The sequence below is a fragment of the Alligator mississippiensis genome, chromosome 2 (assembly GCF_030867095.1).
Source record: "Alligator mississippiensis isolate rAllMis1 chromosome 2, rAllMis1, whole genome shotgun sequence".
Classification (NCBI taxonomy): domain Eukaryota; kingdom Metazoa; phylum Chordata; order Crocodylia; family Alligatoridae; genus Alligator; species Alligator mississippiensis.
In genome coordinates, this window is record NC_081825.1 from 140,496,856 (window position 1) to 140,522,521 (window position 25,666).

Consider the following 25,666-nt stretch of genomic DNA (forward strand, 5'->3'; position numbering starts at 1 on the left):
GGCAGACACTGGAATTTACCCACATCCTGTCCCAGGGGAGTTGCTGCAAAGGGAGGTTTTATGCTGAGTATGTTCACAAGAGAAGGCTGAGAGGGGATCTGGTGACTGTCTATAAACTTACCAGGGGGGACTAGCGGGGAACAGGAGAGTCCCTGTTCCCCCAGGAACTACCAGGAGTAACTAGGAATAACAGTCACAAGTTGACTGAGAGTAGGTTCAGGCTAGACGTCGGTAAGCACTACTTCACTGTCAGGGTGGCCAGGATCTGGAACCAACTTCCAAGGGAAGTGGTGCTCGCTCCTACCCTGGGGATCTTCAAAAGGAAGCTGGATAATCACCTTGCTGGGTCATTTGACCCCAGCATTCTTTCCTGCCCGTGCTAGGGGGTCAGACTTGATGATCTGCTCAGGTCCCTTCCGACCCTACCAACTATAAAACAGGCACAGACCTGTTATCAGACTGGGAAGGGTGAGGGACCCACGCCCTGCTGCTTCCATTGGCTGTTTCACAGAGAAAGTATTGCTAGCACTAACCAGCATTGCTCTGTGTGGGCCAATCCTGGTCCCTTGTTCATGGGTCTGTCCAGGCCCAATGCTGAGTGTTGGGGTTGCAGGTCATTAGCTTCCCCTTCATGCGGGCAGTTGAGGGTTTGTTGACCTCTCTCTGTGCCATCGCTATGGCTGGATGCCAGAGGGCCTCAGCCTTGAGGACAGATGGGAACTAAGAACATGCACAAATCTGGACCCAATGGTAGGTGCTGAGTTTCGAATTCTGGGCCCGACCTGAGAAGGGCACTGCAAAGAACTAAGAAGTGATGATGAGAGGGGTGAAAGCCCAAGCAGCCAAGGGGTGGGGTGGGGATTTTTTTTCACCACATAGTTTAAATTACACTGCTCCTTCCTCACCTCCCCTTGAGACAGAGGAGATAGTAAAATGTAGTGCTGACTCTGGAAATCTGAGGTAATGTGCACCAATTCTTTTGGTTCATTCGAACAAACACTGTTTTACTGTATCTGAGTCGGTGCCATTTTCTAATAAACTAGGATAACTGGGAGAAAATATGCAAGCTGCGTGGGCCGTTTGGTTAACAGGAGACTTTGCCAGCTTTGCTTGCCAAGCAGTCAGCTGGAAATGTAATCCTTAGGGGTTCTCCTCTTGCTGTCTCTAAAACACTTATCAAATAATGGGCCTTTCTTGGCTGACAGCGCAGTGAACGTTTGCATTTCAGATTGGTGCTGCCCCACTGCTAGTACCCATGTGTCAGAGAACTTGCTTATGATGAGAGGCATGACTCTTGACCAGTGGAAACCCCAGCTCAGTACCTGTGTCCTTTGGCCCTGTGTTAATTGACATATGCCTGCACTTCCAAAAACCATTAAATAGCAAGGGGCTTTGTGAGCCCTCCCCCCCAACCCCATGTATTTCTGCTGATACAGCCATCCTGAGGTGTCTCATTCCCCACTGAAGTCACAAGGGCACTTCAAGGGATCAACCCCTCACTGGAGATACCCAGCACCTTGCAGGATTCTGCCCAGACAGTATTATTAATAAGGATGTGACTAATAGAGAAAATGACTTCAGGGCCTCTGCATTTAAGTTGCTCCTTGTAAATATTTGTACAGTGGTCACATTTGTTTTCTTTTGCAAAGGAGAAATATGCAGGGCCTGTGAAAGGGACACAGGTCAGTAATACAACCAAGCAGATGTTCCTTCCCTAACACAGGACCTGATTCTGACTTCATGGCCAGTAGGTTTACAGCTTTGTACCCACAACCGTCACTCCTGATTGACAGCACTGAGATCAGAATGAGGGCTCTGGTGCTACTTGCTTTCCTGTGCTGAGGCATACTTCTTTCCTCTCCAGAAGCAAGAGCTTTCTGGGAACGGATAGATCTTTGCAGGTGAGAGTTTTGTGTGTACAGCACCTAGTATACTGGGAGACCTACTCAGAGACTAGGAACTTTTCTGCCCTCCCCCAGGGCTGCTAACAAGTGGTACTACTACAGTACTGAAGTGTCCTCTGAAAAGGCAAGAGGATGTTGCAGTGTGTGGATATGGCTTTGTCACCCTATTACAAGTCTAGTCTTTGTGCTAGCAGGGCATGGATGTGTTTCAAACCTGCCTAGTACTAGGTGCTGATCTGAGTAGGAAAACACCTTTCCTCTTGGAAGCCCATGCAGAAGGAAACACTCTCTGTTTAAAAGCACTTCTTACCTCTCTGATATGACTAATCTCTCATTCAAGGTGTTCTAGTCCCAGTTCAGCAATGCACTTGATCAAGAACTGAGTTGTAAAGGTGCTGACATTTGCCTCTGTTAACCTAAAGCACGAGCTAAGTAGGCCTTTGGTGGGACTTAAACACATGCATATGTGCTTTGCCATCCCAGGCTTTTCTGCCAAGTTCATAGATTCTGCAGTGGGATGTGTATATCTATTTGTTCAGTGCCGGACTCACAGCCAGCTCCTAGTGACCAACTAGTGGCTATACTGGTTTGAGGAGAATCTTGTTTCATTGGGCTAATAGTTAGGCACTCCCCTGAATTCCTTCACTTCTGCTCCTGTTGGCAGTTAGGTTTGACTGTCACAAAGTGCTTGTCTCCACATTTCATAAGGCTGGTCCTGGAATGTAAGAAACCATCAGTTCCTATAGGTCAATTGAAAATTGGACATAAATGCATATTTGCCAGTGTATTCTCTCTAAATGCAGACACTGACAGTGCTTTGCCAAGGATTTTTTTTTACCCATCCCTTGTGTGAAACAAAGGCTGAGATTCATAGGCAAAGCCTCTGGTGGAGGCAGGCTTCTGCTAACACTCTTTTATGAGTCTGTGGCAAATATCAATGATGGATCTTTAAAACTCTGGAGGGTTTGGTTCACATCAGACTGAAGCTTGCACTCTCATTCTGAAGCTTGGACTCTCATTCTGGATGCATGTCCTTTTAATTAAAGATGTAGTTTTAAATTCCTTCAGCATTTTTTCTTCTCCCATCTTAATGCAGGAGGTTTAACATTGTCCCTCCCTCCCCCCATCTTAGAAAGTTTCTTTTTCCACTTTTTGCTTAAAAGCAAAGGATTAGGGCCTGCTTCAGTGTGTGGTCAGGAGGAAAGGACTGTATTTCTCCAGAACCTCCTGCCTTAGATCTTTACTTAAAAACAAAGCCAGCCTCACTGAGATCTGTGACAGCTGATGGATGCTCAGCACTTCTGAAAATCAGACTACTTTTTGCCACCTAAATACAGATTTAGCCAATTAAATATCTTGTACTCACAAAAGGGAATGTATATCTCAGGCACAAAGCTAACAATGGATGTACTGCACTGATCAATGTGTGCTTATATTTCCAGTATTAACATTAAATATATGCACTTGCTTGCATGCAGATAAGATTAAGAATCTGACCACCAAATTGAAACATACTGCTAGCCACCTCTTAGAGCCAGACTACTCTATTGCATGTATCTTATTTGTTCTTCTGTATCCATTTGGAGTAAAGACATTTCTTCTTTTGCTTGCCTACAGAATCTTCATGCTAATAATGGCTGTATACTGTGGACTAATCCTTTTGCCACAAAGGGGCATTCTGGTTTAACCGTGTCACCTGTATGTATGAATTCAGAGGCAGTTTGTTTCTTAAAATTGTCAGTTATACATCACTGCATCAATCTGTTATCATTACTCCAGTTCTTCTGTCTTTTACAACATAGGCTAAGGTATAATATCCAAGATCTCTTTCCTAGAAACAATTCCATACTTTTCCAATATATGTCAGGCATAGATAGCTTCAAGACCTGCAGTCATGCACTTGCTGCTTTTTGTTTTTCCACTGTTAAAAACTAGGTTCTTATCTCCCCTCATGGCCATGTAGTTGTTTTGAAACGTTTTGGTTCACTGAAGCTCAGTCTGATTCAGGTTTTTACGGTTACCTTACTAAAATCTCATTAGAGGGGCTGTTTAATGTGTTCCCAGGCATTTCAGAGTCCAGGATGTTTCTAGTTCATTACTCAGCATGGCTCCTCGATCCCAGAGTAATGGCCATTCCTTAGTGTACACTGACTGCTTACAGAGCATTGAGTCATTTCCACTAACAGCATCTCCTTTTTTTGTTTGTAACAATTTTCAGTAAGCCAGCTTTTAAAAAACATTATGGAATAAAAATGACTCTGGATTCAGGTAATTCCCCCAGTGCTTGTTATTCCTACTGCTGGAAAGTGTGTGCTGTGTTCAAGAATGTGTTTAATCCATTGTTGGGTGAAGGTTGGTTGAGGAACATACAAAACACAGATTACTGTGTAATGATTCTAATCAGGATGGACTTCTGAAAGCCACACTCATTTCACCATGAATAAATATGATCAGATCTCATTCCTGGTCTCCATGTTCCAGCCCTCAAACTGCAAGCTTTACAAATTCTTTAAAGGTTTAGGCCTCTTTGACAAAAGGGGTCTTAGAAGGGGGAGAGCTGATTAGCAAATGGCATCTGCCTGCTAGCAAAGCATTGCTATTTCTGCTGCAGTTTGCACAGTGCACAACAGGTGTATCAGCCTCAGAACCAGCAAAACAGAGTTCATTTGTTAGCTGGCTTTCAATGGCAGGCCTCCAGGCACACTCCTCAGCAGTCTTAATACAGACGGGTATTGTGGCTATCTCATCTCCTTCACCTTGCAAAGCCTTTCCGTAGCATCCAAGCTCTGTAAGCTGAAATGGTGTAGACCAGACAGGGTTTGCTTTCAAGTAGAAGCATCATTCCCCCTCAAACCTCACGGGAATTCAGAAGGCACATTAGTGCAACCTTTTCATAACCTTTCCTCCACCTGCCAAAACCCTTGCCCAGAAAAGGAGCAGTCCTAGATGTAGCAGATAGCAGGGAAGTCCTCCCTACCCTTCCAGCACATTTACTGACAGCCAAGGGGGCTTGAGGTGTTATTGGGAGCAACGTATATCGGCCACACTCATTTTGTGGGAGACTAGCAAGTCCTACCTGTGAGGCTAGAAGGAGACAGAAGCTGCTTAGAGCTCAGGCTCAGATGGGAGTAGCTGGTGTGGTGGAAACACACAACCTTTAGTGAGGAGTAAATCTGAGCCAAATGTGACAGGATGGACATGTTCCACCCCCTTCCTACAGCTTCCTGGAATTAGGCCATAGTCTATGATCTGCAGGCATTTCCTGTTCCATTTAAAATGACAATATTGAAGTGATAGATGGAATTAAACAATAGCCAAGACTACTAATGCTTGCAATATTGCAGATCATTTATGCTGAATGAGGCCAGCAGCCCATACCTCAGCCTGCAGATTCTGTGTACTGTGTAGGCAGCAACAGATTCTGGGTTAGAGCCTGCCAAAACTGAGATCCATTGCTGCAAACACTTTGCCAGGAGGCCTCCCTCTAACTTCTCTGAGAGTCCTTGGGTGTGGAAAGCCCAAGGTATCAGCCCTATCCACTGGAAGGCATGATCAAATTATTACCCATAGAACTAGCAGGTGCCCCACCAAGTTTCCCTTTAAGAAAAATTAAATGAAATTATGCCTGTAAATGAAGCGAATTTGAATTTGATTTTTTAATGATTTTCTGGAACCAATAGCCTAGTTACATTGCCCAGACAAGTGTTAACTTCAGCTGTCTGAAGCCTGGTTAACTCAAACTCTTTTACAGGAGTTGATTTTTATCAATAAACGTTGATTTCATGTTACACTCGCAGACTGGTGAAAACATATTTCCATTGTTAATAATCAAAATTTATAGAAAGGGGACATAAGAAAAATGATGGCTGATGGAGTGTGTGTGATGGCAGGAGGAGCAGTCCTACAGAACCGTGCTGACTGTAGTTTGGACTGCAGCTCCCAGAAACCCCAGAGGACTGGGAGCTAAGGGAAAGGAAGTATGCCAGGGTGTCCTTTGATGCTCCCAGAGGAGAGACTGTGGTACCTCCTGTCTCTAGAGGAGAGAAAGGAAGTATTTTTCAAACTTATGTGTTTTTTGACACTTGGCTGAAAGTTTCAACATTTAGATTTCTTTAAACACACATGCACACACAGAGACAGCACAATATTCTGCAGGGAAAAAATAAACTTTCAGTCAGGTCTGATTTCATTTCATCTAGTGCTCAGTCATTTCAGGGCCCCATTTTCCTAGATACTTAAGGTACATGGTACTGTAGGTAGTTGGACACAGCTTCTCATCTGTGCATGCTGCACACCAAAAGGATGCTGCGTACTTTTTGGTGTGCACCATGCAGATGATCGTTTTCAGTGTTTGGGCATGCACTTCTGACTACACACTTCTGCAAGTCGAACATATCTTCACATTGGTGCTCCCAAGCACTGACATGCTGCAGACAGTTGCACCAACAATCAGGAGCTAAGGATCTAAAACCCAGACAGAAGAGAAGGAGGCAAACCAAGGCACAGAAAGGAAAAAGGACTTGCTTATAGTTGCTCAGCAAGTAGTGGAAAATTAGGGCTATCTCTGGAACCCCTACTTTGGTGTAGAGCCTTCCCCAAGAGTTTGCAGGCAAGAGCCAGCTGAGATGCCATACACTGAAAGTGTAGGCTACAATATCATTTGTGAAAGTGCACACAATCAACCCCTGACAGTAAAGGGAATTGCTAGAAGTGCCAGGCATGAAGCTGTAATCTGTGATGCACGAACAACTTTGTACTTTGTTAATTGAAGTAAATTAAATTGATTAATCTTTTCCATCATGTAAAATAGTAACACTCTTCTGATAACTGTCCATTCTCACGTTTGTGGCACTTCACAAACGCTACTCAGCAAGACTGCTACACAGTTAGCCCCTGGCACTAGCCATCAAACCAAGATATATTGGCTGTATCTCTTCTAAACAGAATAATAGTTTAAGTATTGCGATTGTACGTGGAATGTGGTAAATGGAGCCTGATAATGATTCCTATGTATCCTGTGACAGTTTGACCCAGCTTGTCGCTGTGGCAGTTGTTTCCCTAAACACAGCGAAGAACAGAGGCTCAATATGATGTGTATAAAAAGGGCAGGAATCTGATGTTTCTTCAGTAGATGTAGTACATGGGTTGAGCTTTCAGTCTTTGTACAGCAACAGCAGGAGGAGGAATGAGAGATGGAAATAAGGGGTCCACGTTCATTGGCTGCTTAAGCTTTTTGGAGGGGACAAGTTTTGCCACGGTGTAGAGGCCCTGTACCAGGGCCATCTGTGCAATAGCTCAGCCTCACTTTCTCCTTTTAGAAGCCACGAGCAATACAAATGTCTGTTGCTGGCTGGTGACGATCAAGTTTCATTGCAAGATTGCAGTACTCCTGCCGAGCGTGCCCAGTAGATCTGACTGGGTGATTACTTCCAGGAAATTTTAAAACTGGGGTTAACCTGGAGGCCACAGCACCTGCTGTGGGATTCAGCTTGTGGAGCGCGGGCAGGATCACTTTGATGCTAATATTTTGCAATTCACACAAACTGCAGCCATGCATCTCTCCTCCATTAAGTGTTGCAGACACGTTTTGTTAGTTGTTGGGGATTTTGTTTTATTTTATTTTTTGAAACTCCATCTGCTCCTAAACGTAGTTTTGTTGCCCTCCTACAGAGATCCCCGGCTTACAGTTGTAAACAGTTATATCAAGATCTGTAAGCAAGCCCAAACGATTCTAATCAGTTCCAGGACTGCCTGCCAGGCTCATTATCCTCCCATGGAAATCAAAGCTGAAGACATGCAGGGATTGGGAGGGATTTTAGTATGGGGTTTTGTTCTTTGTGCAAAGTACTGGACGTGCTTTAAGCCCTGTTGGCAGCGTGATGTGTGTGTATATGTGTGAGCTGTGTTGCAGGGCAGCGGGAAACACCTGTGTCCTTCCCTTTGTCCAAGGGAGAGAAATAACTGCCCCAGTCTGTGCAGTCAGTCTCACAAGTCATTCTTACCAGGTCTTTTTCCATCTGCCCCCAGTGTCAGCAGACCTCATATTCCCATCTGCAGAATGAAATTGACAGAATGGAGTCTGCCCTCACCATCTCCCTCCAGCCTCACAAAATTAATTGGGATAAAAAGCCCTAAGTGTAAAAACAGATGCCATCAGAAGAAGCAGACCAAGCTGTGTGGGACATGTCCCACTACAACTGATTTGTTTTATTGAGAGAAACACGTCGCCAATTGTCCCACATCAGATAGGGTCTCAGTGCAGGACAACAAGCAATGCATTCCTGTTGCCCGTGAATTCCTTGCGTCCCTCTCTGCCCCACACCTCCTTGCCGGGACCTGGATCCCACACAGACCCGTGCCTATGCAGAGGCACAGGATGGCAAACCCTTGGCACCCCTTGCCTCCACACTGGGACCTGCACTGACTAATTCATCTGTGTGAATGAAGGTCCCAGGGAATTCCCAGTGCCCCATGCCTCCACACTTGTACCTGTGCCAGGTCCTGTGCTGACCCATGCTTCACACAGAAGCACAGGTCAGTGCGGGTCCTGGTGTGGAGGCTTAAGGAACCAGGGCTTCCCCCAGTCCTGTGCCACCCTATGCCTCTACCCCATCCCACACTGACACTTGCACCAACCTTTGCCTCTGTGAAACATAGGTTGGCACAAGTCCCAGTGTGGAGGCGTGAGGCACTGGGGATTCCCTGGGTCCTGTGCCTCCATGCCAGGATCCATGCGGGCTTTCCCCACTTAATGGAGACACACTCCTGGAGATCCTGGGGTGAGTTTCTGAAAGTGGGAAACCCCAATTTTACCCATCTACAGAGGGGCTCCCTGAGATTCCCTGGGACATGTCTCTATAGGAAGGGAAAGTTGGGCAGGTGCTCCTGGGCCTTGAGGGGCCTGATCCTGCATTGGAATTCCCAAGGTGCACATAATTGGCCCCCTCAACCTCACTAGAGACTTTTTGGCTTCCCTGAGCCCCCCCTTTCCCTGCCCCAGATTGGCCCCAGCAGCAGTAGCATCCACCCCAGCTGCTGCACTGTCAGCTCCTGTGCTGCAGACCAGGGTCCCAGCAGGACACAGTTGACTCCAGTGCCCAGTTCACCAGACTTCCCACTTCCCCATGGGAGCAGGTTGTCTGCCCCTCCCAGCCAGCTGCTGAGTGCTCTCTTACTTAAGTCTAGCACCCACCAATGCAATGGGCAGGGCAAGTGAAACAGAGCTGGCCAGATCGGGGCTAATCTTTAAAGGGCCAGGCTGCCCTGTTACAGCTGCCCATGTGATATAAGCCTGGGTGGAGATACACGACTGTGCTCTCTCTCTGTCAGGTACAACCAGGACAAAGGCAGTGCAGCATCTTCTCTAGCACACTGCTCTTTTGGAAAAAGCCTTTTTTGCCAGGCCTTCAGGTGCCTGATACAGCTCACTTATGGCCTGTAGCATCCCCAAATGCCTCCCTATGAATGCTCTTCTGCTTCTCAGCAGTTTGTCCATTGCTGCTGAAGGAAGTCCTGCCAGGGACAAGGTCAAAGCACCTCTCCCTCTATGCAGAGAGAGGATCCCATGTGCTGGCCTGTCATGGTCATGAAGATGCAAGCAAGCCCCCCTGGCAGCTGGCCTCTAGGACAACAGCAAGCTGCAGCTCATGCTTATACCAGGCTCCATTTAGCTGTGAGTGCTGTGCCGAGTGGGGCCAAGGAGCAGGCTGGAAGGCAGAAGGGGCTTGGGGTGCCAAAAGTGAGAGGGGTTCAGGGTCTATTACTGCACTCGGCACAGGACCCTGGGAATCCTACCTTTTTCCATGGCCCTCTTTCCACATGCAAAATCCCTGCTGGGGACAGTGGTGACCAGGCTGACCCTCAGCGTTCCCTCCCATCCCCAGGAGAAAGGTCAGCTATGTCCTATATTATAGACCCAAGGGCAGAGGAAAGCAGACAGGGTCGCCACAAAGGATCGTTGGCCATTTCCACAGTGTTCAATGGATGCAGCCGCCTTGGAAACTGCTGTCCTGTTTGAAGTTCCCAGCAGATGTTATCAGGGACCCCCCCACAGTGTTTGTACCTCAGGCCCCACAATGAGGGTGGCTGCCTGATGGGACTGAGCAGATTCTGCTCGCCTTGCTCCTTCTCCACTATGGGGCAGGAGTAAAGGTAGCCCATGCCTCGCCCTTCCCCAAGTGATGGCCTGTAGCTGCCCTGCTCTGCCATGACTCAAACGTAGCCTGGGTCCAGCCCCTTGCTGTGGGGGGAACAGCCTGCGCTAGTGCCCTTACCAGCAGTGGTGACATCCCCTGTATCCTATTCTCTTCCCTGGTGAGTCAGAGCTGAGCTCTGCACACTGTGTACCCACCCATCCACCTCTGTCAGAAGGGCAGGACAGCTTGGCTTTAGCTTCTCCTCCCTGCTTTCTCTGTAGAGGGAAGAGAGTAGGGGGCCTCCTCATACTACACATCTGCCTTCCAGCCCTCATCCCCCTGTCCTACCCCCAACGTGGTACACTGTAGAGCTTGCAATGCAGCTCAGTCCTGGTTGTGGAGGTCTTACATGGCAATGAGAGAGAGAAAATATCCTTGGAGATAAGGAAATGGGGTGGTAAAGCTTTCAATATAAGCAGGGGGGAGGAGGGCAGATGGACTCCAGGGGCAGGTCTGGAAACTACCTCACCCCACCTTTTTTAAGGCTGCCTGGGTTTGAGCTAATAGTGCTGCACTCCCTTGCTCTGAAGGGAAACAGTTGAATGCACATAAAATTAGCTGCCACTGTTTGCAAAAGATTCTCCTTCTCCATATAAAGTCATTTCCAAGTGAAAACAGCTTCTTGGCAGCTTGAGAAATATGAGAGTCTATTTTCAGATGCAGATTGTTGGGAGTGCACGAGTGCACACACAACCAGAGGAAAACAGAAACTGAATCCAGCCTGAGAACAAAGAAAATTCCCAGATTGCTTTTTTATTCCTTGATTTAATTTTAACTGATGCTGCCTGGAGCTGGGGAAGCTTGACTGGAGAGCAGGCTAAGGTCCCTGTGGCATTCAGTGTGTGGTAAATGATTTCCTCAGTCTCTAGGTGAAGAGTCCAGAGGAGTTATGCTGAACTGCAGATGTGCTCTACTTGCCTGCAGCTCCTGGAGTCCTTTACACACGTGCACAGTGGGTGTTACCAAACACAAATGTAGCATTTTATACCCATTTGGGGCTCACTTTGGAGAGCTAGAGAAGAACCCTTCAAGGTACAAGGCAGGAGACAATTGGGCCTGTTCAACCAGGGCAACCAGGGCTCACTGTTCAGAGTTATGCCATGGATGAATTTAGTCCAGAGGCCCAATTCTTCCCTCAGTTACGTGCTTACAATCCCACTGACTGCAGTAGCAAGCAGATGAATGTAAGATTTGCCTCTTCACATAAACAGATTTGTCTACATAAACAGTATACCTACAATATACAGGTGATGTAAAAATATAGCTTCCAGCTGCATTTTCTGTAGTCAGCTGTTTTCTTGACATGTTGTGTCTTTGCTTTCATCTAGCTTCTAATGGCATTGCTATTGATAGTGTTTTCATTCTTTTCAAACTCTGGGTTTAACCAGATACAGACTCAGCGTAGCAGATGGCATTCTTACTAGCTCACTATCAGGTTCAGAATGAACGGGGGAAAGGCAGGAGAGTTCAAGCAATAAACTCTACTAAGTGACTAAGTTGCATCCAAGTGCTATCCTTAAGGAAGCTAAGTGTCAAGCTGTTCATATCTTAGATGAACGCTAATCTGTGCAATCATCCAGTCTTTCAGGCATTACTTAGTGCTTGTTCAAATACTCTGTGTATTGCCAACTCTCAGGATTTCATCACATGCCTTCAAATACTTGATGAGTGTTTAGGCCCTAGCTCCTAGAGTCCTGTGATGACCTGAGAACCTCCATTTTTGTTTCTGTTGGTGCTTTTGTTTTTTGTTTCTCTTTTAAAGGGAGCTTCTAGCCCCCATTGCTACAGATAAAAAAATTATCCTATTCTTCCTGGTCAGAACCAGGAAGAATGGGATAATTTGGGCAGAAAATCGGGGTGGGGAGGTCCTAGCAACATGGAGAGGAAGTCTGGTTCACTGGATTGGGGAATGCAGGACATTTGAGTTCCATTCCAAGCTCTGCTTCCTGACCTGGGGCAAGTCCATCTCTTTTCTGTGTCCCCTCCCATCTTTGCTTAGGTTGTCAGCCCTTTGGGACAGGATCTCCATGTATGTGCAGTACTCTAATACAGGGATGCCCAACACACAGGGCAGGTCCAGCCCACAGAGCCATGCCATCTAGCCTGCAGGAGTCCCCAGGGGTCTGAAATTTGGTCGGGGGGGGAGTGGTAGCAGCAATTGCCACTTTCCTGATGCCAAATTTCTGGATCTGTGGGAAGCCCCACAGGCCAGTTAGCATACTGGCTCCATAAGCAAAGGTGGCCCAGGGCCTGATCTGGGGACATAGGGGCCAGCCCCAGGAGACAACATGGGGCTGAAGGAGGCAGCGTGGGGCCCTAGGAGGCAGCACAGAGCCTGTCCTGGCTTATGGGGCCTTAGCTGGCCCATGGACCAACTCTGAGCTGCTCATCCCGCCCGTATGAGCAAAACATTGAGCACCCTGCAAGAGGGCTGTAATGTAAATGTGTGGGAAGCACTCCCCCCAGGGTGAGTGGAAGGACCTCTTCTTGAGCTATTAAAAACCAGCACACTAGAGATATCCTGCTTCAGCAGGGGGATGAGCTAGGTGGCCTGTTAAGTGTTTTCCATCTATTACTTCCACCCTAATACAGCGTAGGCAGGTAGCTCTGGAGAAAGCTGAGCTCCAGGTGTCACCCAGGAAAGATGACCTCACCAGTGCCATCTGCTCTTCTCTCCTCACTACCAGCCCCACAAGGAACAAAGCTATCTGCAGTATGAAAAATCCAGTGCTGGTTTTAGAAAGAAATCTTTTCTAGGTGCCACGCTGCACTTTGTTGTGGAGAGCAACAAAAATGATTAGAGGCCCGGGAAACAAGACTTATGAGGAAAGGCTGAAAAAGCTAGGGTTATGTTATTTAGCAAAGAGAAGACAGGTGGGATTTGATACCAGCCTTCAAATACATGAAGGATGATTAGAGAGGATGCAGATGGGGTTTTCTCTGTGGCCATAGGTGACAGGACTAGGATCAATGACCTAGAGCCACTCTGAGAGCCACTAATTAAAGCACCACAGTGTCTCGTGTATCAGTGTCCCCGCACTTTAAAATGATGGTGAGGGCTCTTGAACTAAAGTTTGTTTGACAAGCTTTATTTCAAGCACCGCCATCACCATTTTTTAAGTGTGGAGACGCTGATACACAATATGCGAGAGGCTGCTGGAGCACAGTAATTACCACACTCCAGCGGACTTGTTTAATCATGTCTGCTAATGCGTATTTTCCTAGTATCTCACAATGGAGGTACTAGATTTAATATGCATTAACTAATGCGTGTTAATGTGTGTGTAGACACGTTTAACAGACAAGACAAGGCAACAATGAGGTGTGCTGTGCTCTTCTCTACATTGAACTTGCACTCTGCAGCCAGACCTGTCATTCGTTCTGTATGGCTCTTACACACCCCACGTTTTTGTATACAACACACAAGGCAGATCACCAGGATCCTTTCAATGAGGTCAGAAAGGGAGGGTCTGGGTCTTCTCTGCCCCAGGAATTAGAGTTTCTGAAGCATTGCTGTGCATTGTTAGCAAGCGGCTTGAATGACTCTTTGTCATGGGAGTGGCCTTAGGATCCAGACATTCACTAAGTGTGAGGGCAGGGTTGTGCTCACTGTTGTCCAGGGCCCACAGCCTGCCAGGCCTTGTGTATTGGAGTGACTTGACTCCAGTCCATAGTCATGTTGATGTCAGTGGGGCTTCTTCCCAGAATAGAGTGATTTGTGTACCTAAGTCTTCCCAGGATTGAACCTTCACTGCCAACTCCATTGTGACATGAAGGGATAAATCATAACTTCAGCTGTATCAAGGAGGGGGCTGGAGTAGATGTGGGGAGAAGAAGGGGAAGGGAAGGAGGGACACAAGGGGTATCCATAAGGGGTAGAGGGATGCGAGGGAATGGGGAAAAGGGGAAGAGACGTGATAGTGAGAAGGGTGCTATGAGGGGAAAGGGTATGGCTGTGGAAGGGGGCAGGCAAGGAGAGGAGATGCAGGTGTGTGGAAGCAGGATGCAAAATGGGTGGTAACTGGCTAGAGAGGCCAGCAGAGCTCCTTCTCTCAATGAAGTGGCAGGTGGTGCTTTGTGCGCATGTGCAAGATTGGAGTAAGGTTACCTCAAGGTTTCCTATGCTGGATAAAAATCAAGCCAGACCCAGTGTGACTCACTGTCTTGAACACACGGATTTTCAGGCCAGTCCTCAGTTTTTGGGGTAGGGATCTGACTCCCAAGTTCTGGGTCCCTGGGGCTGGCAGTGCTCTTGGAGCAAGAGACCCTGGGAAGTATAAATTTCTCTGGTGCAGAAGGGCTGATGCTTCTCACGCCATCTGTGAGTCTCCTGGGGATGCCCCCTCCACTCCCAGCTTCAGGACTGAAGTGAGTAACTGAGGATAAAGGGCAGTGACCTGCACAGATCCCATTCCCTAACCAGGCTTCCTAGCCAAGGGCAGATGCCTCCTGAGCACAGGCTTTCCTAGTAGACTAAACTCTGCATCGCAGCCGTAACGCCATTATATAAAACAAAGCGATGAGGGCACCTGCCTGCCGGGGCTGGGGCTGAGCACCTAGGTTTCACCATCAAGATTGTTTTACCCAGGGTGCTGCGGCCATGGGAGGAATGGGACATAGTCAAGGGGATCATGTTTTTCTCTGGGGAGGATTAAAACTGGAATTCTCTCCCACCCTCATTTTGCCAGAGAGTGATATCAAAAGCCCATGCTGGCCTTCTTGCAAAGTGATCATCACAGGCAGGAGTGTGGTGTCCTACTTGGCTGTCTGCCAGCATCAGGCTTGAAGGAGGCGGATGCTACAGGGGCAGGCAAGGCAGGAAGATCTTCCTTGCAAGCTACTGGCCTTCTGCCCCCACTAGGGGAGAGAAACAGGTTCCAGGTCCTCCTGTTTGCAAAGACCTTGGGTCTGTTTTTCTACTCCCTGACCACAGTATGAGTTCTCCACTTGCTGACCACCTTGTCAGCTTAGATTGGCTAGGCTGTCAGCAATGGAGTTACACTGATGTAACCACCAATATTGCCATGCCCGAGCTTTGAAAATCACAGGTTGGGCCCTGGTGAAATCATAATGCTGGCTTAAAAATCATGAGATCTTTATTATTTTCATTTGCCATTTGTATTTGCCTTTGGGTTTTTGACTTGTCAGGGACTCACCTTTGCAAGCTTTTCACCCCCCTCAGGAAAGTCCCTGCTTCAATTTTTTTATGGGCGCTGTAATTCCTAGGAACTGGCACTTTAAGAGGAACACCAAATATCATAAGACTTATGATCAAACTATGAGGAGCAGTGTCTGGGACATGAGAATCCAACAGGCTGTTGGCCTGAATATGAGCCAGGGCAGTGCTGGGATTGCAAAGAAGCTGAAAGACCAGACCGTTTTCACCCCAGTGGCACTCCCACTTTAGGCTGGTGTAAGACCAGTGACTGCCCTGGTGTACAGCTGGAGGAACACTGTGGGGAATCAGAGCTAAGAGCTCTGAAAGCCAAATAGCAACACCCCCACCGCTCCATGCACACACTTTGATCCCAAAAGCCTTGCCTACTCGTGGCTCTGGGTGGGGAGGCAGGACACTAATTTGGTATTTTGTGGAGTGGCAAGGACCGTGCAAGAGAGCTCTCACTGGATCTGGCCCTGCTCAGAGCCAAAGAGCTGGACTCCCACCAGGGAATGTGGGAGGAGGTTTAAGGCTAGGAGCAGGGAGGGGAAGTGGCCATTGCTCTGCTGAGGAAGGGGTCAGGAGTGTCACCTGGCAGGCAAGAGTGAAGATTTGTGCCTTGCAAGTAGGTCCTCTCCCTGAACTTGGAAATGCATGGGGTAAGAGCTGCTTAGACACTTCTGGGTCAGAGGAGGGGAGCTCCTGCAAGCCAGGTCCTCTCTGGTTACAGCCAAACCCATGGTGAAAAGCCCAGCACTTCTCTCTGAGAACAAGCCTTGTACCAAAGGGGAGCAGTGCCAAGAACTGTGTGTGACCAGGGGCCATGACCACGAGAGGGTGGTGACCAGAGATGCTAAACTTAGCACAGATGGAAAATTCCCATTGTGATGAGAGCCAGTTGCTGCAGGAGAGTCCTTCAGGGGACGTGCTGGGTGCCCTGTTGTTTGAGAGACCAAAGAACAATAGGAAATGGCCGTTTTCTGACCAGGAGCAGAACATACCACCCCATGGAGGATTTTCCAACCTCATTGCCCTGGGTCCACTCTGTGCAGCAGGTCAGGTCTGTGGGGGCCCCAAATATTTTTTTCAGCCGCTCTTGGGCAGTGCAGAGCCTTTGAGCAGCAAGCTGGGGGGAGGGGGCACTCTTCCCCCCCAAATAGGGGCTACTGCAAGCCATCTCCTGATTCTCCTCTGCTCTCTTGTGCTGTGTGTGTGTGTGTGTGTGTGTGTGTGTGTGTGTGTGTGTGTGTATGCATGCACACACATGTATGCATACACATGAATGCATGCATGCACTGCAGACTTGGCATTCTGTAGAGACCGATTCCAGCGGTTGCACAGCTACAGATGAGGTCACAAAGGCATGCCCCTCCCATGCTGGTGCTGAATTTGGGGTCCACACCATGCTGAAGTGAGGCAGATTATACTCATTTCACTTGCTGAAATGACTGGCCAGACAGCACATGCCATGTCACTGGTCCTGTCTAGGGTCACTGCTGTGTTTGCTCAGAAGGCAACTTTCACAGGCATCTCTTTTTTGAGACAGTCTGTAGTCAGAGAAAAAGGTGCAAATCCAGTTCAGTTTCTCTAGAGCTGCTCAGAGACACCTGGGGATTACTGGTGGCAAACACTTGCCACTGATGTTAACTATAAGGGAGTTCGAACACTGGAGCTCAGTGACCTGTTATTTAGGTAGGTCAGTGCGCACATACATACATGCCACCCTGCTGTAACTCCTGTTGTAAACCAAAGGTCCAGTCCTCCCTTTCCTACCCTGCAACTTCTGTGAGCATATATCTCTGCACAGAGTTGATACAAAAGAATCCCAGAGCAGAGTGGGGGCAGCTAACACTAATGTTGGAAAGCCACTGTGCTGGGGATCGTAGCAGGGACATTCAGACTGAAAGGACAGGCTGTGACAGCTTGAAGAGAAGCTCTGTACCAAGGACCAGAACAGACTGAAGCCTGCTGTGGATCAGCACAGAGAGAACCTGAGGCACTCCCTGCATCCCCTCATCCCTGCACTTCAGAGAATCAAAACATGTATGTGGACACAGCACCCAGCCCCACCTCATCTCCAGGCCTCTGCTTTGGCCATTCCATTAACATGTCCCGAGGATAAAGGACATCTGTGCCAGATCCTATGGTGGGGAGGAGAGAGGCCAGAGTGTGGGAAGAGAAGGAGAAAGACAAGAGACCCACTGTGGAGAAAGAACAGCTGAAGGGTGTTGGCACCCAGCAAAGCCATTGGAGCAGGAGAACTCCAGGCAGTCTGGTGATGACTTCAACAGCCCTTTCTGGCCCCATCCTTTGGGCATCATCCCAGCAGTGCATGACACACGCAGCCCATCCCTCTGCCACAGGGTAGCATTGTATCCACTGTAAGAGAGAGATGGAAAGATGGTGAAAAGAAACTTAGCCAGAGGCCTGGGTGTGACGCAGAAGACAATTGAGCTCATTGGCATGGGAGAAGAATCTCTGAAGGGAAGCAAGGATGTCTCATTTCTGGAACCATTAAAATGGTTCCAGACAGGAGCAGAGAGCAACCCTGGCCTGGCCTGGGAGGGATGGGCTAGCCCCACTCTGCCACTTCTCCCCACTGAAACAAGGGCCATCTAGGGGCAGCTATCACCAGTCATGGACTTCTGTGGGGCTCTGGCAGATGGCACTAGATGCAGACAGACTCCTGGATATTTAAGAGGGGGAAAAACAGTGAAGAAGTGTCTTCCTTCTTAGTCAGTGTGCATCCCTGATGTGTTCAGCATCCACTATCAGTGGGGAAGAATGGGATCCCAGAGATAATGAGACCTGGAGCTAGGGCTAGAAAAGCAAATGTGAAAAACCCACACAAGTGCTTTAGTGTGTCCCCTTGCTGCAAATGGGTGCAGCTCAGGGGACAGGCCAGTCTGCAGCTGCCAGCTACAACCCTTTCTCCTGAGGAGCATCTTGCACTGGCCACTGACAGGAGCAGGCGACTGGTCCCAGTCTGGCTCCTGCTTTCCTACCAGGAACAACAACATTTTATTTCAAGAAAATAAACATGACATTCTTATTGCTGTGCCTGCCTCTTACCAGGCACAGAAAGAAAAATCCTCTCAAGATGGAGCCTGTTAGTCTTGTCAGTGAACAGGAATGAACATGACACATTCATTTGGATTTCACTTTCTATTTTGAGATACTAATAGCTGGTTCACAGCACAGTCCCTCCTAAAAGGGAATGAGACAGAAAGACCTATTCTTCCCATTTCTGGGCACTGATTGTGCCTAAGACATTTCCAAGCCTGGGGGTAAGCACTGAAAGCCAGATTTTCAAAGCAGCTCAAGACCCACGCACAGGCTCCCAGATAGGCCCAGGGTAACATTTTCCAGAGGGCTCAAGCACCCAGCAGCTTCTACTGAGAGCCAACCGGGCACTTTTCTGCTGCCAACATGGGGGCCAAACTCTCACAGGAAGCCAGCCCTCCGCCCCTGGTCTGCTCTCAGAAGTGCACACTGCTGCCTCTCCCCTCCTCCCTTGCTCATTTACTGGTTTGGACCAAAGCAGCAGAGCAGATGCAGCAGGGCTCTGACCTGCCACAGGTCCTGTAGAGCTGAGAACACATTGTCTTGCAAGAGCCCAAAGACACCTGAAGAGCCAGCTGTGATCTCTAAATGTGCTGACTCAAATTCCCTCTTCCCCTCCAATTGCAGAGCAGAGGCTGTGGAGAAATCAGGCCCCAGTCTGCCTCACTGAGGTAAGCAGACAACCCAAACCCCCCCTGTGTTACCTGCCTGTGTGACTGGCTGGGCTATAACAATTCCACCGGGAGGGGGAACCTGCTTCTCTGGTCTCAGGTTCCCGCCCTTGCAGGTCATGTGGTTAGTCAACTCACCTGCTCAGTCTGATGTCATTTGGAAACACTGGTCAGCAGCCAGTGGCTTTACTTCTGGTGGGAACTTAGTGATGAGGTCACAACAGGTGTATAAAAAGCTCCTCCATGAGGAATGAAACACAGACATGTTTTGGAGCATAGCAGACATCTTTGGGAACAAGCAAATGGCCTCTGGAGCTCTTTTAGACTCTAGATGAAAATGTGAGTAACCTACCCGAGATGTAGCTAGTAACTTAGGATCAAGTGTTCTAGAAGTGTATCAAAAAGCTATCAAGCCACTTCCATTTGCTTAATGGTATTCTTTTGATATTACTCTGACTTATACCCCTCCCCATGCCTACCCTCTCTACCCAATAAAGCCATCCATTATAGCAAGCCTTGTTGTACATGCTTGAGGGGGATTAGGTAGGCCTTTTTGTGCCCTTTGCTCGGCAGACTAAGGGAGGCTACTTTCTATGCTTCTGGCTATAAGAAGCACCCAGATATATCCTAATAGGGCTAAGCAACCCCAAGGTCTGCAGGGCCTGTATACCCCAAGCAGCACAGGGCCCAACAGAGACCGGAGCTTGGGTGGTGGCAATAGTTACCCCAACTTTGTGGGTGTGCTCCAGGAAGAGGGTTGGCCATAAGTTGGCACCCCTGGGGAGGCATCCGCAGCTTGGTTTTGGTCAGATACAGTGAGCTGGGTGGGTTGGCGCAGGAGCACCCCCTACTGGCCTGCCGCAGAGCCCCTATCACATCACTGTAAGCCCAGAGTCCCAGCAGCCAGATCAGTAGCATCACTCCAGATTTACCATCCTAAAGCTAAGAGTCAAATCTGGCCTCAAGGAAGCTATGAGCCAACTGTCCAGCTGCAGTGAGTCAGATCAGCTGCTTTGAAGTCAAGAGAGACGATCTCCAGCTGGTGGTGGGTCTCAACACAGCTGTCTTGCAACTGCAGCTGATCTAGCCCTCCTGAACTCAGTGAGTTTGTGGGGTCTCTCTGGTCACATAAACATTGCACCCTGCAGAACAGAGGGGAGCAGGGCAGCACCCTCTAGGAATCAGCAGGATGGCAAGAAGAGGTGTATCAGGGCAGCTCTGTGGCAGCTATGCAGCTCCTGGGGCAGTGCAGGCTGCTGTGGTATGAATAGTAGCAGCTTAATCAGCTGCCATTGTGGTCACAGCTATTTTCGTGCACCCTTCTCCCCCAACAAAGGTGGCCCCTGAGGCTGCTGCCCCAGTCACCCCCAGTTACGCTACAGATTGTAAGCAAAGTTTTTTGCAAAACAACCAGAGCACCACAGACAAGGGTCAGATTTACTACAGCTTTATTGCACTTGGACATCCCTAGGATTTTGAAAAGGGAATTGCAGGTGGTGTGGTACATCAGCACATAACACAACACACGTTTTTTTTCCTAGTAAAAAAACCAAACTAGAATCTTTACTAACATGCCAGGGGCCTAGGACTGTATTATTCAGTTTAAGATTGAAGCAAAAACAAATGTCACTTTATTGGAACATGCATTAATTTGCTGCATTATATATTCAGTATAATTAAGCAAAAATAATCAGAAGGTTTTGTTTTGTTAATCCTGTAGTCATTAGAATGATATGTGCCTCTCTTATTCAGATTCATTAAAAAAATCTAACCTTCATAAGCATCTTGACAGTGCACCCCATATTTCACTGACAGTTATTACCACACCTGAGTTAATGTTTTTAGCTAGAGCTAAAACAGTCTGAAGGGCTGTGAAATAGGAAAACCTAGCAGACAGCAACATTTCAGAAGAAAGGATAGCTTGATTAGAAGAATGTCAGGGCCATTAAAAAGGAAAGAGAGGGTTGTTAATACTTGTGGAGTATAGAGACCTTAGCAGGAGTCAGGTAGGTTATAATGAACCGTGAAGTTAATTGACTCTCTCAGCACTGTGAATAGAAATGCCACTGCTGCTGGCACGGGGCAGTTGGTTTATACTTTGCGTGGAGCAGGAATCAAAGAAGGGATGCATCCACATAATTCCCCCCTCGCCCAATCCACTCGTGCGCTGTAATTCCATCGAAAACAATGATCGTATGTGAATGTGAAACCGGAGGAACATAGTGATGAATTAGACATATGTATGCAGTGTTACACATACAAAACAGGAAAGGAACATGGTGAAAGTTGCATAGTTGAGCACTCAGAAGCAGAGCTGACCCGAGCAGGGTCTGGGCCCCGGGGCAAATCAGCCCATGTGGGGCCCTGCCCCTGCTCCGATCCCATGGGCCCCAGATCCAAAGAAGCTGCCACCGCAGGGCGTGGGGGGTGGCGAGTGGCTGGATGTAGAACTGCTTCTCCACCCAGCTCCGTGCCTCTGCTGCTCTGCCCCGGTCCACGGGGGCCCCCCCAAACCGCAGGGCCTGGGGCAGTTGCCCCAATTTGCCCCCCACAGGGACGGTCCTGCTCAGAAGTACCAGAATTCATTCCCTGCTCATGCACTGTGACACAGTCTGTAGTTACCCGTCTCTGGTCCTAGGCTTTTTGCTCAGCCAGAGAAATAGCAAGAGGCATGTCCCTGACAGAGGTCACTCTGCTAACAAAGACAAAATGCCTGTTCCAGAGCATGGGGTGGAGGTGCTAGAGTGAAGACAAGTTGCCAGAACCCAAAGAAAGCATGATGCCTGCACTTGTTCCCAGAAAAATCTGCAAAGTTTTGGCTAACATTTTTTCCCTAGAAACAACCGGTTTCCCAGGTGCTAACAAGCATGAGGATATAACAGCTCTCTCCTTTCAGGACCCTCCATTGTGACTCCCCCCAAGGATATCTGGAATGTCACTGGAGCGCAGATTTACCTGAGCTGTGAAGTCCTGGGAATCCCAACCCCGGTGCTCATCTGGAATAAGGTAGAGCACAGTTAATGCCATGGTGACATATTCTAGACACCTTGGGGCAGGGAGGCAAGGAACAGAGAGAGCCAGTCACTAATACAGGAAGGAGTTCCATAAGCTCCTGGAGTGAGGAGGCCTGGCCTGGGAAACATACCTGCTGTGTTACCAAAGCCAGTTCCCTTTGGCCCTCAAGCAGTCCACGTGCAGAGATAAGGCATTCAGAGGCAGGTTGTGAAACAGCAGTTTGCAAGAGAAGATCTTGCAACAAACATTGCCTCTGACAAGCATGCCTTGGAGGAGTGCATTCTACCAGCACAAACACAGGTTGAGAAAAATCTCTTTTCCTCCCCCTCCCGCCCCCAAAACATCTGGCTTTGTTTAATTTTTCCTGCATAAATAATTTTTCTAAAGCTGATTTCCCCCCAGCGTTTTTTATGTTGTTTATTTTGATAAAAGAACTGCCGTTAGGCTGCTTACAGCGTGACAGGCTGGTATTCAGAGCCTCCAAAGAATGTTCCTCGGTTATTTGTTTCAACCTCTGGGCTGCAAGTAGCTTTGGAAACACTGGATGTGACCACACAGGTCACAGTCACGGTAGTCATGTACTGTTCTGTTTTGTCTTAGTAGCTTGGAGGCAGATGTTAGTGCTGCTTCTGAGCTGTGCAGTTAAAGAGTGTTGAAGTCCTGGGATTTTTTTTTGTGGCTCTTACGCTCATAAGAAAAGCACCTTCAGCTGCAGAGCCTTCATGAGAACCCAGCCGTAGTACCTGTGAGGAGCCTGGTACCTTAGCAGGGAGAGGCTGTTCTCTTTGACAGTACTGGGATCATCATCAGCCTTTGGGTGGATGTTCATTTCAGTGCCACTGTCTGCGCCTCATCAGGGCTTCCCAAGGTTTCTCAAGCCCAAGGGTATGTGGAGGTCTCTGAGGGTTTGCCCTCTTTTATGCAAATTCAAAACAGGCCTAAGAAAACAGGTAGCTTACCATAGCAATCCCTCTAAGACAACCTGGGGATTGGACAAGATGGGGATATTTTCCCATGACATACAAAGCCCTGGTGTTCCTCAGATGACTAAGCCTGTGGGTGTTTTATTGGGCAGATCTTCCATGGAACTTGAAAGCCCCAGTGTCACCAACTGCAGCCTGGCATGGAGAAGTGACACTGATTGCTTCCCAGAAGGCAACTGAGTCCCGTTCCGTCCCCCCGCATCTACCAGTACACCCAGACAATTCCCAGAGCCCAGCTTGGGAGCAACATGCAGGAAGGACAGACTCAAGCCTCAGTTTTCAGTAAACAAAATAATCATGATGGTCATAGCATTTATCAATGTAACCCCAGAGACACCAGCTGTGCAGCTGCTTAACACCAGTAGCTTAATGGGGCATCTGACTAATGGGGCAGATCTTCAGTCATCTTCCCCTCTCAGGGCTGGAAGAGCATGGACCACATTTAGTAACAAAAGCCCTTGGCTTTTTGGTCCCCGACACAATGTGCACCTTCTTGTAAGACCCCTGCTAGGCATGTAGGTAAAGGCATGCTGAAACCTGATGCACAATTCATACATTCACACTTCCTGCCATGCTACATGTGCCTGGCAGAAGGCCTGATTGTGGGATTGAGCATCAGATCCTATCATGCCTTACTGCTGGTGCAGGGGGCATCCAGGATCACGATCCCTGCACTGGCAAGTAGCAAGCTCCCATAGCTGGGAGTCCCCTCAGCTGATGGGGCTCCCAGCTCTGGGGGTGCACCATGTGCTTCCATGGCTGGGAGTCCCATCAGCTGAGCTGGGCTTCCAGCTGCAGGAGCACATGGAGTATCCCAGCAGCTAAGAGCCCAGATCAATTGACAGCACCCAGCCAGAGGGCTGCACCTGGCCACACATTCAATTAATGGCATGATAGGAATGGCCACAGAATTATTACTTTTTTTTTTGTAGAATAACTTTGTGGTTTATTCCTTGTTTTACAACTCCATTAATTGCTTCAGTGTGTGGCTGGGCTGTACCCCTGCCTAGAAAAATGCCACATTAGTCTTTGTCAAGGAAGCCCTTCCCTTGCCTACTCAGAGACCACTTTTTGAATGCAGCAGAAGCCCAAACAGCTGGGTTTTACTCTCCTGCTCCTTGCCCTCCCCCACACAGCCCTCTTGTTGGGAATGTCACCAGGCCTGGGCCCTGCTCTTGGAACAGCTTGTGCGCTGCAAGTCTTCTGCTGTTTCAGAGGCAGGTGGTTACATTTCCCAGAGGGCTCAGTACCTAGGGCAGCTCCCATGGAGAACAGTCTGTCCCCACTTTCCCGCTAAACCACCAATAAGGGCAGTGGGAGCTGTCCTGAATGGAAAAACCTGCCTCTTGCCTTTGGAATAGGAAACACTACTGCACTCTGAGCAGCAACAGCTGTGGGAGCCCTGGGGAGACCTTTCCCCTCTGCCCCTGGCACTGCCTCAAGCCTCCGGAGTAGGATTCTTTTTCAAAGTACTCAGCAGTAAACTGAGTCTTCCCATAGGAGTTTATGGGAGTTTTACCTCAGGAGGGAAAGGCTGGGATCACTGTTGAATGCCATGGGAAATCTCACCCTTAGCCTGGTCCACTCAGGAGAGTTGTACTGCTCTATCCCTTCCAGGAGAAAGAAATCAGTACCTCTCCTCAGTGTGGAGGCAGTTTTATCAGGGTGAAGGTGCTCAACAAGGGGCAGATAGTCTGGTAGGGGAAAAAGGATACCCTGTATCTATATATCAGTAGAACCATGTCCAGACTGTAGACAAGGCAGTGGTAGAACTTGCATGGGTAGATTAAATCTTTATGACTACAGTCCTGAAAACAACCCTCTGACCAAGCTGCTATCATTATCTTCTGCTGCCCCAGATAATACAGGGACAATACGGTGTCCAGCGGATGGAGCTCCTGCCTGGGGACCGTGAGAACTTGGCTATCCAGACCCGTGGTGGGCCTGAAAAGCATGAAGTGACTGGCTGGGTGCTGGTGAGTACTTGTGCAGAGATGAACATACGCTTCTGGCAACACAGAGGAAAGGCTTGAGAAATAAGACTGAAAAATCAAAATGGAGGCAAACTCAGTAGTTTTCCTGAAGTTGGAAAAAAAGTGAGCTCTGTGAACTTGAAGTGAAAGCAGTCGAAGTCCTGCATTTTACAGGATTAAATGCCTGCGTCAAGGCCTAGTCCTCAGCTACTATGTGTTTCCTGCAGTTGTATACACCTGCACAAAGTCTGTGGAAGAATAATGCAGAGGATAACCAGGTGCATACAAAGCCCAAGCTGTGAGAAACCCACACTTACATGGGAGACAACTCCTCCTGCATCATCCAAAGAATACTGCAGTCAGCAGGTAGAGCCCAGTCCAGCTGGTATCTCAGTAGGAGCTTGTCAGCCATGGGGACAAGGTGTCCTTAGAAGACAAGAGGACACACAGGAAAAGATCTTTTGAGATCGGGACCATGCTGTCCCACCTTATGAGGAGGCTATTGCAAAGGTGTTAGAAGTAGCTAGGCCTCAAAAGCAGCATTTCCACTTTGCATCTCTCCTGCTGGTTCATTCTCCCCAGCCAGACCAGCATACAGCTCTTAAGAAAGTGCCTCCTAGAACTGAGCCCTACATGACCTGGAGAGATGCTCTCCACCAAGAACTTGGAATTGTTAGTGAAAGTTAACTTCAGAGGAAGGGACC

The 25,666-nt window shown here is 48.4% G+C and overlaps 1 protein-coding gene across 1 annotated transcript in view; it reads left to right on the top strand.

The window, feature by feature from the left end:
* The window catches only part of IGFBP7 (insulin like growth factor binding protein 7), a 39,506-nt gene that overhangs the window by 10,798 nt on the left and 3,042 nt on the right, over positions 1 to 25,666 (top strand). The window contains exons 2-3 of the mRNA XM_059722213.1: positions 21,888 to 21,997; positions 24,849 to 24,965. Of these exons, the coding sequence (XP_059578196.1) occupies positions 21,888 to 21,997; positions 24,849 to 24,965 (227 nt within the window). The remainder of the gene's footprint in view (positions 1 to 21,887; positions 21,998 to 24,848; positions 24,966 to 25,666) is intronic.